This window comes from Stegostoma tigrinum, chromosome 24 (assembly GCF_030684315.1).
Source record: "Stegostoma tigrinum isolate sSteTig4 chromosome 24, sSteTig4.hap1, whole genome shotgun sequence".
NCBI lineage: Eukaryota > Metazoa > Chordata > Chondrichthyes > Orectolobiformes > Stegostomatidae > Stegostoma > Stegostoma tigrinum.
In genome coordinates, this window is record NC_081377.1 from 33,231,849 (window position 1) to 33,250,582 (window position 18,734).

The 18,734-nt window shown below is 44.9% G+C and overlaps 1 protein-coding gene across 1 annotated transcript in view; it reads left to right on the top strand.

The window, feature by feature from the left end:
• The first annotated feature begins 1,336 nt into the window (after nucleotides 1-1,336).
• Nucleotides 1,337-18,734, top strand: part of LOC125464956 (mannosyl-oligosaccharide 1,2-alpha-mannosidase IA-like) — a 137,789-nt gene continuing 120,391 nt past the window's right edge. Inside the window, exon 1 of the mRNA XM_048557924.2 lies at nucleotides 1,337-2,114. Coding sequence (XP_048413881.1) covers nucleotides 1,614-2,114 — 501 coding nt within the window. The 5' untranslated portion in view covers nucleotides 1,337-1,613. The remainder of the gene's footprint in view (nucleotides 2,115-18,734) is intronic.

Below are 18,734 nucleotides of genomic sequence, written 5' to 3' on the forward strand. Positions count from 1 at the left end.
TGGAAAAACCCATCTGGTTCACTAATGACCTTTAGGGAAGGAAACTGCCATCCTTCTTGGTGTGGCCTACATGTGACTCCAGATTCACAGCAAAGTGGCTGACTTATAACTGCCCTCTGGGCAATAAGTGCCGCTAGCGAAGCCCTCATTTGATGAATAAAGAAAAAAATGCAGGTATCTTGGAGAGTTGTGAGTGTCTGAGAAATAATAAAGCTGGTGAAGGGAAAAGCAAAGGAGGAATAAAAATTAAGATATGATTATATGTTGGTCAGTAAACCCTGGAGAAATAAGTGAAGATGTCTTGGTACAAGTACATAGAGTTTTGGGATGTCAAATTTATAAGGTGTGGAACATGAAAGCTTAACTCAGAGTGTGCTGGAACAGTCAAGTCTTGAGACCACAAAGGCATAGATGAAAGTTTTCAGCAGCAGATGACTTGAAAGCAGGAACAGAGTTAGATGCTGTTTTGAAGGTGGAAGTGGGTAGTCGTGGTAATGACACAAATATGTATCTGGACGCTCATCTCAGGGTCAAATATGATTTCAAACGTTGAGAACAGTTTGATTCAACCATATAGACCGTTGATAGGTTGGGCAAGCAGTCTAATCATTTACTGACTATGGAGTCACAGGTGAGTCACAGTTGGGGGTCTTCAACACACACGTAAAAGCAGACACTGTGTAATGGTGTCGCCAAATTGCTGACAGCAGATGAAAATTGGGAGGTGGGAGCATAGGACAAGTCTAGATCCTTAGGGGAAGCCAGAACAGGAAGAGAAGCATTGTAGATGATGCGCTGTCTATGATTAGATACAGACCGAAGCAAGAACAATTTCAAAGAAGGGTTACTGGTCTCGAAATGTTTTCTCTTCACAGATGCTCCCAGACCCGCTGAGTTTCTCCAGCCAATTTCTACTTATGCTTCAGATCTCCAGCACGCTCAGTCGTTTTTAATATTCAAGCAAGAGCAGTTCATCCAACTGGACAACATGGAAAAGAATTGCATGACCAAACATGTCTAAGGTTGCAGAAAGGGACCTTTGTCTCCGCCCCATCCCGTTCTCATCTTATTCTTGTGACTTCCCTGCTCTTTCCCGCTTTATTGCCTCTTTACAGTACTGCTGTCTTCTCGGCTGCGCCAGGCTACATTAACGTTTCCTTCCGTGTATACTCCAGCCCGGTAGTTCTGAAGAACAGTGGCATTTCAGATGTTTTTTTCCGGGTATCTGATTGTATTTCCGTGATCCGCTCGACTGCCTGTATGTTATCTAAATTGACAACAATGGTGACTAATGATAGACGCGGGGGCGGGATTTCCGGCGCCGTGTGTGAGCGATTGTGACGGGAGAAAAACACGGCGCCAGCGGACTCAGGCCAACGGTCACTCGCGAGACAGCGGAGCGCGGGATAGTGAGGCTGTGCGTCTCGAGACCAATATTGAGACCCACAGAGAGGGGGTTGGCTGGGGGAGGGGGGCGCGAAAGGCCCGAGACTGCTGGGGGTGATTTGAAAGCAGTCTTTTTTTGGCGGGGTTGTCTTTGAAGAAGATCCCGTTGGGGTTTGGGAACCACCTCCACTCTTTGCACCTCCACATCACTTTGCCTTGTTGAGCTGATGATCCGAAAGCTGTGTTCAGGGTCCGGTCTGGGGCTGGGCGGTCGCTTCGGGGGTGTTCGCCTCTCCAGGCGGTTCGTCTTCCTGATCCTGCTCAGTGCCTTGGTCACTGTGTGTTTCGGGGCCATCTTCTTTCTACCGGACTCCGTTCGCCTCCGTCGCTTCTTCTTGTTGCCCTCCGAGCCGCAGCGTACAGACAGTGCAGGGAGCGGACTCGGACTGGCAGTGGGAGCGGGGTCGGGGGCCGCGGGGGGCTCGCGGTATAGGCAGACAGAAACGCACGTTGGTTCCGCTCGGCGAAGACAGAACGACCGATTCGGTAAAGAGTCGGTGTCGGCGCAGATCCGCCAGGAGGTAACGGAAAGAGAGCATAGCTTTCGGGATTCCGAGAACGGGGTGGAGGTGCTGGACGCCAGCGACATCCGCTATCAGCCACTGCTGGAGGAAGGAACACAGCAAGCAGATCAAGACGTGAGGAGCCACCGGGAGAAAGTCAAAGAGGTGAGAATTGATTCTATCCCAATTTCAAATCGGAACTAAAAGTGAAGAGGACAGAGTGACTAACCAAACTATCTTTAAAAACTATATTCCACGGAATTTTTTAGTGTCGACCAACGTACATCGATGTTACAAGGTGGAGTCGGCTCACATTGGATTGTATTTACTATCGAACTAGTTTCTTTGGAGCTCTAGGTATCCTAGAGTTATGCAGTATGGAGATAGATCCTTCGGTCGAACTCGTCTGAGCCGACCAGACGCCCCAATCTGACCTTGTCCCATTTCATGGAATCCTAACAGTGTGGAAACAGGCCCGTTGGGCCAACAGGTCCACACCGTCCCTCGGAGCATCCCACCCAGACCGATTCCCCCATAACCCACCTTATTTACACATCCCTGAACACTTTGGGCAGTTTAGCACGGCCAAACCACATAGCCTACACATCTTTGGACTGTGGGAGGAAACTGGAACACCTGGAGGAAACACACGCAGACACGAGGAGAATATGCAAACTCCACACAGACAGTCACCCGAGGGTGGAATTGAACCTGGGTTTCTGGTGCTCTGTGAGGCAGGAGTGCTAACCACTGAGCTACTGTGCCATCCATAACAAGGCACTCGACCCAACAAGGCTACAGTGACCCAACTCCCTATAACCTACCAAATCTCCACACCCCTGAACACTACAGGTAATATAGCATAGCCTATCCACCTAGCCTGCATGACTTTGGACTGCGGGAGGAAACCCACGGAGACAGATACTGGGTGGCAGAATTGAAACCGCGTTCCTGGTGCTGTAAGCCAGCAGTGCTCATCACTGTCATCGTGCTGCCCAGCATTTGGCCTACATCCCTCTAAACCCTTCCTATTCGTATACCCGTAGACTCTTTTTAAATGTTTTACTTGTTCCCACCTCCACCATCGCTGCTGGCATCTTGTTCTTTACACGCACCACCCTCTGCATGAAAACTGTTGCCCCTCAGGTCCCTTTTAAATTGTTCCCTCTCACCGTTAAACCCATGTTCTTTAGTTTTGAGAATTCCCTAGCCAGGGAAGAGGACCATGGCTGTTTACCCTATCCATGCTCCTCATGATTTTATAACCCTCTGAACGACCAACCCCTCAGTCTCTGCTCCAGGGGAAAAAAGATTCAGCCTATCCTCATTGCTGAAACCTTCAACCCAGGCAACATCCTTGTAAATCTTTTCTGAACCCTTCCAAGCTTGACAACTTATTTCCTGTAGCAAAGAGACCAGCACGTAATCTTTTGAAAAGTGGCTTCACCAGTGTCTTGTACAGCTGCAACATGTTCCAACTCCTATGCTCACTCTGGGATTTTTCAGACCGTTGCATTGGGATGTTGTGTCAGATTACAGTGTTGATACTGTAATAGGGATAATTGGATATAACAAAACTGGAAAAATCAGTTTATTTCCAAAAATAGTTGGGAGAGAAAGGCAGAAACCAATGGAATAATAATACAAAAACATTCAATAAAGTACCAAAATTCTAGTTGTTTTACATCATAAGTTTTATAATCTGGTGGAATAATCTTCTCTGAAACGATAATTGTTCCTTGATTATTCTGAACAAAAACCAATTTAATATCCTTAATTTTCACACACCTGGTAGTAAACCCAGCACAGCACTAACAATTTTCCATGAACACTTCAGGGGTTCTTGCGGTCTGATGGCACCTACTGGATTAGATCAGTGTTCCAGAAAGACTGACTGACTGTTTGTTTGGTTTGAAAAGGTTCTGAAGAAGTGCCACTGGAGCTGAGCCATTAATACTGCTTTCTTTCCAGAGATACTGTCAGACTTGTTGAGTTACTGCAGCAATTACTGTTTTTGTTTTAGATTTCTAGCATCCACACTTTTCTTTCATTTTTGACTAATTTTTAGCTTTTTTTGAAAAAGGCCCTTCACAAAGGTAAGCAATTGTTTGAAATCAAACCCATAAACATGATGTATAAAATATATAAATCTCTCAGCTTTCATCTTTGCATGACTTCCAAAAGGATAGTGTGATGATCAGTCCTTCCAATGATAGTATCTGCAACAAGCAGATTTAAGGATGAGATCAAATAAATCATCCCCAAGTGTTGATTTAATTTATTATCTCGGTACATGTGATAACAGAGTGAAAAGTATTGTTTTGCATGCTAACTGGACAAAACATACCTATATAAGTACATCAGGATAATAGAACATAATGCAGAATATAGTGTTACAGCGACAGAGAAGGTTCAGAGAAAAATCACTTCTAATATATGAGAAGTCCATTCGTAAGACTGATGACAGTGAGGAAGAAGCTGTTCTTGAATCTGTTGGTACATGTTTTCAAAGTTTTGTATCTTTTCCATGGTGGAAGAGAGCCTAACCAGGAGGGAGGGGTCCTTCATTATTTTGGCTGCTTTTCCACGGCAGCAGGAAGTATAGATGGAGTCAGTGGAAGGAAGGCTGGCTTGCATGATGGAATAGGCTGCATTCATAACTCTAACCTTTTACGGTCTTGGGCAGAGCAGTCATCGTACCAAGCTATGGTATGCATCTGGATAGGATGCTTTCCGTGGTGCATCTATAAAAATTGCTAAGAGTCATTGTGGAATGACAAATTCTCTATCCTCCTTAGGAAGTAGAGATATTGGTCTGCTATCTTGACTGTAGCATTGACATGGTAGGACCAGGACAGATTGTTGGGGATATTTACTTCTGTCAACTTAAAGCTCTTGACCACCTCAAACTTGACGCCATTGATACAGATGGGCGTGTTCTCCACTCAGTTTCCTGAGATTGATGACCAGCGTCTTCATTTTGCTGACTTTGAGGAAGAGATTGTTGTCAACACCGTGCCACAAAGTTCTCTATCCACTTCCTGTACTCTCTCATCATTGTTTGAGATCCAGCCGACTCCACTGTTAATTGTAAATGGAGTTTTAGCTGAATTTGGCCACAGGGTCATGGAGGATCTGAGTGTTCGGCTGGGGACTCCATGAGGGCCAGATACTTTCTGGGTTCACTCTCAAGGCTGATCTGATGTCTGTTGCTGATGCAGACTGACAGCTGTGTTTTGTAGTTCCCTGTCAACTGAGTCAGTGGCTCTACTAAGCCATTTTATATAATAGATGTTGACATTTCTCCACATGAATATATTCCTTGTCTTTGCTATCCTCGTTGTCTTCAGGTGATGCTCAACATGGAGGTGTACTGACACATTAACTGAGTGTGATAGGTGATAACAAGCAAGAGATTTAATCTGAAGGCATAGGATTTTGGAAGCTATGGATATCTAAGGCTCACCCACAGGACTGTACCACCATACCCTTACCACTGTCTTGCTTACAGGGTTGTAGAGTCATACAGCATAGAGATAGATCCTTCGGTCTATCCCCTGGGGAAAAGACCTTTGCTATTCACCTTATCTCTACCCCTCATAATTTTTATAAATGTCTGTAAGGTAACTCTTTAGTCTGATATGTTTCAGTGAAAAAAGTCCCAGCTTATCCAACCTCTTCTAATAACTCAAATTCTTCAATCCGAATAACACCCTTGTAAATCTTTTCTGCACCCTCTCCAAGTTGATTATGTCCTTCCTATGGCAGGGTGACCAGCATGTTGTAAAAGCAAACCAACTTGTCACATTTCCTGCCTTTCCCCACAGTCCTGCAAATCTGTGCCCTTCAATCACTTATCTAATTCCCCTTGGAAAAGTTGAATTTTCTTCCACCATAGTCTTGGGTGATTTGTTCCAGATCATTGCCATTCACTGCATTGGAAATTTTTTTTTACTTAAGATATCTTTGGAACTTTTTCATCTTAAATCTGTGTTATTTTCGACCTGTCCACGCGTGAGAACAATTTCACTCTATCTGTTCTGCTATACTTGTCAAGGTCAGAAATCACACGACACCATGCTACAGTCCAGTAGGTTTATTTGGAAACACTAGTTTTTGGAATTAATGGGAATTGCAGATGCTGGAGAATCCAAGGTAACAAAGTGTGGAGCTGGATGACAAGCAGGCCAAGCAGCATCTCAGGAGCACAAAAGCTGACATTTTGGGCCTAGACCCTTCATCAGAAGAGGAGGACAGGGGTGGGGAGAGGGTTCTGAAATAAACAGGGAGAGAGGGGGAGGTGGTACGAAGATGGATAGAGGAGAACATAGGTGGAGAGGAGACAACAAGTTAAAGGGGTGGGGGATGGAGCCAGTAGAGGTGAGTGCAGATGGGGAGGTAGGGAGCAGAGAGGTCAGTCTGGGGAGGATGGACAGGTCAAGAGGGCGGGATGAGGTTAGTATGTAGAGAATGGAGGTGTGGCTTGAGGTGAGAGGAAACACAGGTTAGGGAGGTGGGGATGAGCTCTGCTGATTTTGGGATGCAGTGGGTGTCAGGGAGATTTTGAAGCTTGTGAAATCCACATTCATACCATTGGGCTGCAGGGTTCCCAAGTGGAATATGAGTTGCTATTCCTGCAACTTTCGGGTGGCATTGTTGTGGTACTGCAGGAGGCACGGGATGGACATGTTGTCTGAGGAATTGGAGGTGGAGTTGAAATGGTTTGCGACTGGGAGGTGCAGTTGTTTATTGCGAACCGAGCGTAGGTGTTCTGCAAAGCAGTCCCCAAGCCTCCGCTTGGTCTCCCCGATGTAGAGTTGGCCACAGCAGGTACAGCGGATGCAGTATACCACATTGGCAGGTATGCAGATGAACATCTCCCTGATGTGGAAACTGATCTTGGGGCCTGGGATGGGGCTGAGGGAGGAGGTATGGGAACAAGTGTAGCACTTCGTGCTGTTGCAGGGGAAAGTGCCGGGTGTGGTGCAGTTGGAGGGGAGTGTGGAACGGAAAAGGGCGTCATGGAGACAGTGGTCCCACTGGAGAGCAGACAGGGGTGGGGATGGAAAAATGTCTTTGGTGGTGTGGTTGGATTGCAGATGGCAGAAGTGTCAGAGGATGATGCGTTGGTGACTGTCTGAACACCACTGCCCCCGCCACAACCAATGGCCAAGGATGATGATTTAACAAATTGTATGGTAAATAGATTTTTCTTAGGAAAGGGTGTTGGCAGGCAAATAGATTTGAGATATGAAGTCAACAATGATCTGTTGAATGATAGAACTAGCTTGAGAAGGCCCTATAAGACCATAAGACGTATGAGCAGAAATAGGCCTTTCAGCCCAATGAGTCTGCTGTGCCAATCAAAGAAAGCAACAGATCTGGTAACCCCTCTGGTCTATAGTTTCACCTTTTTTCATACTAACTTTGATTCCCTAACCAATTAAATATCTGTCAGTACTGAAAAGAACAAATGATGGAGATCACAGCAGGTCAGAGAGAGAGCAAGCTAATATTTTGAGTCTTATTCAGAGCTGAAATGAAGTGTGAAAGGGACAGCACTTATGCAATATTTTGGGTTGTGGGGGTCGTTAGTTGGTGACTGTAGAGTGCTGGTGGAGAAAAGATATTGATAGTTCGGATTAAGTGGTCAGAATGTGCAAATGGTAGAACAATAATGTGCCTACCTGCCAGACTGGAAAGAACAGCAGTCCCACTGGAGGTGGACAGAGGGATGGGAGAGAGGACATCATTACAGAGAATGTAACCAGTAAAGCTAAAAGGAAGATAAGTACTGGGTTTTGATCCTAGTTCTCCAGAACATTTCCTGGGTCTCTGGATTAACAGTCCAGCAATAATACCATAAAACCATTGCCTCCCCAACTATATAAACAACTATGAACTGTTAGAACGTAGAACAATACAGCGCAGAATGGGCCCTTCGGCCCTCGATGTTGTACTGACCTGTGAACTAATCTAAGCCCCTCCCCCTACACTATCTCATCATTATCCATACGCTTATCCAAGGACTGTTTAAATGCCCCTAATGTGGCTGAGTTAGCTACATTGGCAGGCAGGGCATTCCACGCCCTTACCACTCTCTGAGTAAAGAACGTGCCTCTGACATCTGTCTTAAATCTATCACCCCTCAATTTGTAGCTATGCCCCCTTGTACAAGCTGAAGTTATCATCCTCGGAAAAAGACTCTCACTGTCCACTCTGTCTAATCCTCTGATCATCTTGTATGTCTCTATTAAATCCCCTCTTAGCCTCCTTCTCTCCAGTGAGAACCGACCCAAGTCCCTCAGCCTGCCTTCATAGGGCCTGCGCTCCAGACCAGGCAACATCCTGGTAAATCTCCTCTGCACCTTTTCCAGTGCTTCCACATCCTACCTGTAATGGGGCGACCAGAACTGCACGCAATATTCCAAATGAGGCCGCGCTAGCATTTTGTCCAGTTGCAGCATGCTGACGCACAATTTTTTTGAGTTAAAACTCTAATTCTTGTTATAAAGTACTCCCCTTTACAGACAAAATAAAAAAAAGGTGAAGGAGAAAACTGGGAAGGCAATTCAATATCTCAGCTCCCATGGTTTGCTGAGGTAATCCTTCTGGCTTGCCAGGATTTGCTGCTCCTTAATCTCTCCTCTGCAGGTACCTTTGCTAGTTTGCAGAAGGCAGAGAGTGACTGACTGGTTCATGAATTGTAAAGGTCTCTGACTTATTGGCCAAAAGTTGACAGCACCTCTGTTTCCGGAGATCTGAACGCTACTGGCTAGACTATTCTCACCACAAGCTGTTCACCTACCCGGGAACCAGCCGCACATTTGCTGGCAGACAGAAGATCTTTGTCATTGACAACTACCACCACTCAACAGACTAATCACTTCTTGTTGCTGGAATTTCAGTTTGTCTGCAACTAATCTTCCCCCTCTGGTTGAGCAAACAACAATATACAAAACCACTTGTGATCTATGCTGGTAACTTGCTTTCTAAAAAAAAGCTTAATAGTCTCTTTGAAAATCCTCGAATTTTTAAAACCGTCCTTTGCCTAGTTCAACCTACAATCAAAAACAAAAAAAATCAGTTTTTACATGATACTTCTCCAGATTCCATGTGTGCATGCCCCTAATGTTTTGAAATTGAATTTTGAGTATGGCTTGGCTTTGAGTATGGGACCTAGATTATGGGCATTGAATCCACTGTATTTCAATTAGATTCTTGCTTTCATGTTGGTTTTCATGAATGGAGTCTTTGAATCCTCCTTGCTGTTGTGTGTGTGTGTGCCGTGATTGAGGTGGAAACTCTGTATTTCCGAGGGTTTTTGACACGGATGAATTATCAATTCTCTTCTGTTGGTTTTGAAGATAGATGTGATGCATTGGTCAAGAGGTTCAGTTTGCAAGGTTCTGTTTTTCAGCTGCTCAACTCATTTGATATTCCCATCTTGTTACCAGGTGCTTCTCGGTTTGCATGTGTGCAAGAATTTCAAATTAACAAGATAGTTAGTATGTTTGTTTGTTCTGTACAAATATGTTTTCTGACATGTAGCAAATCACGATGGAACCAAGGTTTGGAAAACATTAGGTATCTAGACTTAACAAGGTGTAGAGCTGGATGAACGGAGCAGGCAAGCTGACGTTTCGGACCTAGAGCCCTCATCAATCTAGGCTTGAAATGTCAGCCTTCCTGCTCCTCTGATGCTGCTTGGCCTGCTGTGTTCATCCAGCTCTACACCTTGTTATCTCAGATTCTCCAGCATCTGCAGTTCCTATTATCTCCGATATCTAGACTTTGCTGTTTAAGGAGTAATATTGTGTTATTTTGGGTTCAGATGATGGAAGCAGTATGGCTTGGTGAATTTTTCAATGAATAGTTGAATCTCCTTGATACCCAGTTCTGCAGGAAAGGAAGTTACACAAACTTGACTTTGTTGAAATCCAATGCGTTATTAGTATAGCCTTTTTACCTTTTAGTGTCTTCTCTGGTAATGTTTTGTGGCAGCTTTATTACTGTGGTTTCAGATTTGTTTTCCTTCAATTAAAATCATCTTTAATTCACCAGGAATTAAGTTGTGCCTGGATATTTTCAAAATGGATACTTGTGTGGCTGCTTCCAGATCTGGTCAATATTTTCTTGGCCTGTCTGCAGTAGTGTACAATTTTCTTTCATGATTCATTGAAATATGTTAACATAGGCCATTAAGCCTCTTCCGCCATTCAGTAGGCTGATCAATGGCTGATCATATACCTGCCTTTAGGTCATATATCTCACTACCTTTACTTGATGAAAAATTATTTATCTCAGATTTAAAAGTAACAATTGATCTAGCATCCTTTGCCATTTGTGGAAGTGTTTCAAACATCTCCCACCCTTCATGTGTAGAAGTGCTTCCGAATATCTCTCCGGAAAAGTATGACCCAAATTATCATAATATGTCCCTGGTTCTGGAATCCACAATCAGTGCAAATAGTTTATTTTTATTTATCATGTCTTTATTCCCTGTTAATATTTTTAAGACTTTGATCAGAATACCTGTAAAGTTCTAAACTCTAGAGAAAACAGACCTAATTTGTATAATCTTTCCTCATAACTTTACCCCTGAAGTACTGGTAGCACTCTTGTAAACCTATGTTATACTCCTTCCAAGGCAAATGTATCCTTCCTAAGGTGTGGTACCTCTGATCTTTTCACAGCACTTTGAGTGGGCTCTTAACAGCTCACATTGTTTTGTGATGATCTTCGGACAGCTATCAGTGCAAGTACAGGTGGCTAAGCTCCCTATTTAATCGTAGGGCTGCCAACTCACTAGCCAGTTTCATGAGATGATAGGAACTGCAGATGCTGGAGAATCTGAGATAACAAGGTGTAGAGCTGGATGAATACAGCAGGCCAAGCAGCATCAGAGGAGCACGAAAGCTGATGTTTCAGGCCTGGACCCTCCTTCGGAAAGGGTCTAGGCCCAAAACGTCAGCTTTCGTGCTCCTCTGATGCTGCTTAACCTGCTGTGTTCATCCAGCTCTACACCTTGTTCAGCCAGTTTCATGACATATATTTTGTTTAAAATTTTAATATTAAAGTAGCAATTTTGAATGCTGATTCCAGCAGTAAAGCACAATGAATAATTTCTATTTATTCAAAATCATTTTTCAATGGTGTGATCTCAAATTAAAAATGTTTAACAAAGTTTAAATTTGAATTGTTTTGTTGATGATGACTCTAAACTGTAATTTTGAACTTCTTTTGTACCAAATTCCACTGTGTAGTGAACTGCTTGATTGCAGGACCCCAGTGTATTAAGCTGTTTTATTTTGCAGGCGGAAGCACAGGGTTTCAGCCGTAACAAATTACAACTTATTCTGATGCAAGGTAATTGGCCTGAAACCTTATCCCTGCCTGACTGTGTCACCACGGATGGCACATTATCTACGGAGTGTTCCTAGTTGCAGTTCAGATTTCCAACATCTGCACCATTTTTGTTGCTGTTTTCTCATTTAGCAAAAAAAACTGTTATAGAATCTGTTCAAGGGTTCAAACAACATTCTTTGTACTTAGCTTTATTTCTGATCTGACCATCTGGTAGGAGGCCTTCCTGGTGCACACTCTCAATCATAAAATCTGCCAGGAAGTGATGTGATATATTCCAGATATTTATGTTCCTAGTTTAATACATAACTTTCTTTTCCCACCCCAATCTCCCATTCACTTTCTGCAATGGTAAATTTAAGTATCTAAGAAGTGGATTTTAACTTACATGCAATATTTTAATTTATGTCAAGGTCTTTGTGACAAAATAGTCAGTGTTTTATTCATTATTCATATAGAGCTGTTTCAGCCATCATCTGAACTACTAGTACAAGTACATGTCTGGTATCTAATAAAAGTCCTGGTGCCCACAAGACATGGAGGTCAGTTGAAATGGGAAGATATAAACAGATTTCAAAATCAAAAGAACACCGGGTGCTGTAAATCAGAAACAAAACCAGAAGTTGCAGGAAAAGCTCAGCAGGTCTGGCTGCATCTGTGGAGAGAAATCAGAGTTAGCGTGTTGGGACCAGTCGCCCTTCCTCAGAATGATTCTGAGGAAGGGCCACCGGACTCTAAATGCTAACTCTGATTTCTCTCCGCAGTGGCTGCCAGACCTGCTGAGCTTTTCAAGCACTTCTGTTTTAGTTTCATGTATAAATAGGTTGTTGGTGCTGACAGCATCAAAATATTTGACCAAAGATGCAGGTTGTCACAGTACTTTGACTTTTGCTAAAAATTAACTTTCATGAAAACATCTAACTGGAAAAAATTTTAAGTAATCAGAATTAAAGGGTAATTTGGGATACTGAATCACCGGTTGTGTGCATTTTGAATATTTGCTCGACATAATTTTCCTGAATGCAATGAGCACATTCCAGGACCAATGCATGGTTGTATTCTGTGTTAATCAAAAAATAAATATTTGTATTGCATAATGAACATTTGATTTCACAAGCACAGTATCAAAGACTTGTTGTTACGGATGAGTACCTATTCTTAATTTCTTGCACTAGATGATTGTCTTAACTTCGGAGAGGTAACTGACCCAGTAGAAATTATTTTTGTTGTTATGAACATATAGAATAAATACACAATGATGAACAAAAACAGAAGCTACTGGGAAAACTCAGCGTGTCTGACAGGAGATAAAGGAGTGTTAATGTTTTGTGTTCAGTGTCCCTTCTTCAGAACTGATTGCATCTAGGAAAATGTTGGTATATATGCTGAAGCTAGGGAACGGGAAGGAGTAAATGATGAATGAAGATAAAGCCCAGATAGAGAGTTGGACAGATAGAAATGGGTAGAGGTCAGCCAGAGGGCATCAGTAGCTGCCAATGGGATGTCTATGGCAGCAGCTCATGTGACAATGCCTGGTGTGTGGGGATTGGGGTATGGATTTGGATGAAGGTGCTCAGCCTCTAAAATGATTGAACTCTGTATGGACTCCTCTGGGGTGTAGAGTTTTCAAGTGGAAAATGAGATGCTTGTCTTGCTTGTGCTAGGCTTTGGCGCATTGCAGGAGATGTTGATTAGGGAACATGGTGCGTTGAAGTGGTAGACGACAGGAAAGTCGGTCAGTTTTATGGACAGAACGTAGATCTTTGGCAAAGTGGTCACCCAGACTGCATCTTTTTTTTTTCCTCCCCCAATATAGAGGAAGCCATAATGTGAGCAGTGAATATAGTATACTAGATTTTGTCAAGTGGAGGTAAATCACTACTTCATCTGGAAGCTGCATCCAGGACCTTGGACAGTGCGGAGAGAGGAAGTAAATGAGCAGCTGTTAAACCTTTTGTATTTGAATGGAATGTGATCATGGGGTGTGGGAAGCATTGGGTTTGGAAGAGGAGTGGACCAGGCTCTCCTACAGGGAAAGGTTCCTGCAGAAGGCTGACAAGGAAGGGGAGGGATGTGTGTGTCTTGTGGTGGTGTCCCACTGGAAGTTTTGGAAATGATGTGAATAATCCTTTGGATGTGTGCTGGTGGAGTGTTAAGTGATGACCCTTTTCGCTGTTATGGGAGAGAAGAGAAGGGGTGAGGGCAGAAGTGTGGGAGATGGGTCAGACATGACTGAGAGCCCAGTTAATCACAGTGGTGAGAAATCCTCTGTTGAGGAAGAAGGAAGATGCCCCCTTGTCGAAGCTGGCAACATTGGAACAGATGAGATGGAGAATCTAGGAGAATGGAATGGAGTCTTTACTGGAAACAGGGTGTGAGAATGTATATAGTCCTGGTAACTGCAGGAGTCTGAGATAACAAGGTGAAGAGCTGGATGAACACAGCAGGCCAAGCAGCATCAGAGGAACAGGAAAGCTGATGTTTCGGGTCTGGACCCTTCTTCAGAAATGGGTGAGGGGAAGGGGTTTCTGAAATAAATAGGGAGAGAGCGGGAGGTGGATAGATGGATAAAGGAGAAGATAGGTGGAGAGGAGACAGGCAGGGATGGAGCCGGTAAAGATGAGTTTAGGTGGGGAGTTAGGGAGGTCGGACAGACCAAGGGGGTGGGATGAGGCCAGTAGGTAGACCGTGGGGGTGGGGGTGGAGGTGAGAGGAGGGGATGTGTGGGAGGAAGGACGGGTTGGGGAGGCGGGGACAAGCTGGGCTGGTTTTAGGATGCGTTTGGGAGGGGGTGATTTTTGAAGCTTGCGAAGTCCACGTTGATACCATTGGGGTGTAAGGTTCCCAAGCAAAACTGAGATGCTGTTCCTGCAACCTTTGGATGGCATTGTTGTGGCACTGCAGGAGGCCCAGGATGCACATGTTGTCTAAGGAATGGGAGGGGGAGTTGAAATGGTTCGTGACTGGGAGGTGCAGTTGTTTAGTGCGAGCTGAGCATAGGTGTTCCGCAAAGTGGACCCCAAGCCTCTGTTCGATTTTCCCGAGGTAGAGGAGGTCACATCTGGAACAGTGGATACAGTATACCACATTACCAGATGTGCAGGTGAACATCTGCTTGATGTGGAAGGTCTTTTTGGGGCCTGGGATGGGAGTGAAGGGTGAGGTGTAGGGACATGTGTAGCACTTTCTGTGGTTTCAGGGTAAAGTGTCGGGTGTGGTGGGGCTGGAGGGGAGTGTGGAGCGGACAAGGGAGCCACAGAGAGAGTGGTCTGTCTGGCAAGCAGATAAGGGTGGGGAGGGAAAATTGTCTTTGGTGGTGGGGTTGGATTGCAAATGGCGGAAGTATGGGAGGATGATGCGAAGGTTGCTGGGGTGGTACGTGAGGATGAGGGGGGATTCTGTTTTGGTTTTTATTGTGGGGAGGGAGTTGCAGGAAATGCAGGAGACATTGTCGAGGTTGTTCTCGACCACTGCAGGGGGGTGGGGGGGTGGGCGGCGGAGGAAGAATGTTGTGGTCCTTGAAAAACGTGGACATCTGATATGTTTGGGAGTGGAATGCCTCATCCTGGGAGCAGATGCAGTGGAGGTGAAGAAATTGGGAATAGGGGATGGCATTTTTTTGCAGGAAGGTGGGTGGGAGGAGGTATATTCTTGGTGACTGTGGGAGTTGGTGGGGTTGAAATGGATATTGGTTTCCAGGTGGCTGTTGGAGATGGAAACAGAGTGGCCCAGGAAGGATAGAGAGAGAGAGAGAGAGAGAGAGAGAGAGGTATCAGAGATGGTCCAGGTCTGTCTCCTCTTGACCTATCTTCTCCTTTATCCACCTTCAATCCACCTCCCCCCCCCCCTCCCTATTTAGTTCAGAACCCCCATCTCCTCCCCCATTTCTGAAGAAGGGTCTAGGCCCGAAACATTAGCTTTCTTGCTCCTCTGCTGCTTGGCCTGCTGTGTTCAGCAACCTCTCCACCTTGTAATCTCAGATTCTCCAGCATCTGCAGTTCCTGCTGCAGCTGCAAGAGTCAGTGGGTTTGTAGTGGAAATTGGTACCTAGCCCATCCTCAGTAAGAGAAACATGTTTAAGGAGGGAAGGGAGGGGGAAGAGAGCAGGTTGGAAATTGATTTGATTTTGATTTTGATTTATTGTCATCACATACTGAAATACAGTGAAAAGTTTTGTTTTGTGAGCACGACAGGTAGATCATAGCAAACTAGCTCATACAGATCATAGGGCGCTTAGACAAAGCAAGGCATACACGGTTATGGCTGCAGAGGAGGTTCACAAAGCAAGATGAACATCATTTGAAGTTAGGTCTATTCATCAGTCTAATAACAGCAAATAGCTATTCTTGAACCTGTTGGTGTGTATGCTCAAGCTTCTGTATCTTCTACTTGACTGGAGAGGTTGGAAGAGAGCATTACCAGTATGGGAGGGATCTTTGATGTTAGCAGCCTTTCTGCAGCAATGAGAAGTGTAAATGGAGCCCATGGATGGGGAGGCTGGCTTCCGTGATGTTCTTTGCTGTGCACACAACTTTGTGTAGTTTCTTAAAGGTCCTGTGCAGAGTAGTTGCCATCCCAGGCCATGTGGATTTGGATAGAATGTGATGTTGATAAACGTCTCCAATTCTGCATGAGAGAGGGAAGCAGTTCTGATCATGTCATTGATGTACTAGAAAGAGAATTGTAGGTGAGGGCTGCAGTTGATCTGAAACAAGCAATGTTCCGTAAGTCTCCCAAAGAGACAGACATAACTGGGGCCCATGTGGGTACCCATGGCCATCCCCTTGACCTGAAGGAAGTGAGAGAAGTTGAAGGATAAGTTGTTCAAAATGAAGATGAACTCAGCTGGTTGGACGAGTATGGTGGCAAATGCACATGGTTCAGGCCTTTTTTCCAGGAAGAAGTAGAGAGCCCTGGCTTCATTACCAGTGCAGAACATTGTAGAATTTCCTCATGAAATTTTTGCATTCAGTCTACTGCTGGGGGGGATGACCTACTATAGGAAAGCCGTAGCAGTCAGTTCTCTGGCACTGAACCTGACACTGTGGCAAAGAAGGGAAGAGGGCAGAATAGAAAAGTACTCGTGGTAGGGGACTCGATAGTTAGGGGAATTGACAGGAGATTTTGTGGTCAGGATCGGGATTCCCGGAAGGTATGTTGCCTCCCTGGTGCCAGGGTCCGGGACGTCTCCGATCGGGTGTATAAGGTTCTAAAAGGGGAAGGCGAACAGCCAGAAATCGTGTTACGTATTGGCACTAATGATATAGCCAGAAATAGGATTGAGGATATAAAAAGTGATTTCAGGGAGTTAGGATGGAAGCTGCAAAGCAGGCCGAACAGAGTAGTGTTCTCTAGTTTACGACCGGTGCCACGAGATAGCGAGGCGACGAACAGGGAGCGGGCGCAGCTTAACACGTGGCTACGCAGCAGGTGTAGGAGGGAGGGCTTCAGATATGTAGATAATTGGGATGCCTTCTGGGGAAGGTGGGACCTGTACAAGAAGGACGGGTTGCATCTGAACTGGAAGGGGACCAATGTCCTGGGTGGAAGGTTTGCTTGAGTAGTTCGAGAGGGTTTAAACTAGTATGGCAGGGGGATGGGAACCTGAGCTGTATACCGGAGGTGAGAGTTGATGCAGGTGAGGCAGTAGCAAGAGGTAGACCAGCTAGTGGGAAGGATTTTCCTGGGAAAGAACCAAGGGATCAGTTAAAGTGTGTTTGCTTTAACACAAGGAGTATCAGGAATAAAAGTGATGAACTTAGAGCATGGATCAGTACCTGGTGCTATGATGTTGTGGCCGTAACAGAGACATGGGTTTCTCATGGGCAGGAATGGTTGCTGGATGTTCCAGGGTTTAGAACATTTAAAAAGAATAGGGAGGGGGAAAAAGAGGAGGGGGTTGTAGCACTACTAATCAGAGAGGGTATCACAGCTACAGAAGCTTCCATTGTTGAGGAAGATCTTCCTACTGAGTCAGTATGGGTGGAAATTAGGAACAGCAAGGGAGTAGTCACCTTGTTAGGGGTTTACTACAGGCCCCCCAATAGCAGCAGGGAGATTGAAGAAAGCATAGGTCGACAGATTTTGGAAAAGTGTGGACGTAGTAGGGTTGTTGTAATGGGTGACTTTAACTTTCCTAATATTGATTGGAACCTCCTTCGAGCAGAAGATTTGAATGGAGCTGTTTTTGTAAGGTGTGTTCAGGAGGGTTTCCTAACTCAGTACGTTGACAGGCCGACGAGGGGGAGGCCATTCTTGACTTGGTGCTCGGAAACGAGCCGGGGCAGGTATCAGGTGTTGTGGTGGGAGAACATTTTGGTGATAGTGACCATAACTGCCTCACATTCTACATAGCTATGGAGAAGGAGAGGATTAGGCAAAATGGGAGGATATTTAATTGGGGAAGAAGAAACTATGACGCGATTAGACATGAGTTAGGAAGCATGGACTGGGAGCAATTGTTCCATGGTAAAGGCACTATAGACATGTGGAGACTGTTTATGGAACAGTTGTTGCGAGTGATGAGTAAATATGTCCCTCTGAGACAGGCAAGAAGGGGTAAGATAAAGGAACCTTGGATGACGAGAGTGGTGAAGCTTCTTGTGAAAAGGAAGAAGGTAGCTTACATAAGGTGGAGGAAGCTAGGGTCAAGCTCAGCGAGAGAGGATTACACGCAGGCAAGGAAGGAGCTCAAAAATGGTCTGAGGAGAGCCAGGAGGGGGCACGAGAAAGGCTTGACAGAACGAATTAGGGAAAACACAAAGGCATTTTACATTTATGTGAGGAATAAGAGAAAGGTCAAAGAAAGAGTAGGGCCGATCAGGGATAGCATAGGGAACTTGTGTGTGGAGTCTGAGGAGGTAGGGGAAGCCCTAAATGAGTTTTTTGCTTCTGTCTTTACGAAAGAAACAAACTTTGTAGTGAATGAAACCTTTGAAGAGCAGGTGTGCATGCTGGAATGGATAGAGATAGAGGAAGCTGATGTGCTGAAAATTTTGTCAAACATTAAGGTTGACAAGTAGCCAGGCCCGGACCAGATTTGTCCTCGGCTGCTTTGGGAAGCGAGAAATGCAATTGCTTCGCCACTTGCGAGGATCTTTGCATCCTCGCTCTCCACTGGAGTCGTACCTGAGGACTGGAGAGAGGCAAATGTAATTCCTCTCTTCAAGAAAGGAAATAGGGAAATCCCCTGCAATTACAGACCAGTAAGTCTCACGCCTGTTGTCTGCAAGGTGTTAGAAAGGATTCTGAGGGATAGGATTTATGACCATCTGGAAGAGCATGGCTTGATCAAATGCAGAAAACACGGCTTTGTGAGGGGCAGGTCATTCCTCACAAACCTTAATGAGTTCTTTGAGGATGTGACTAGAAAAGTTGATGAGGGTCGAGCTGTGGATGTGGTGTATATGGACTTCAGTA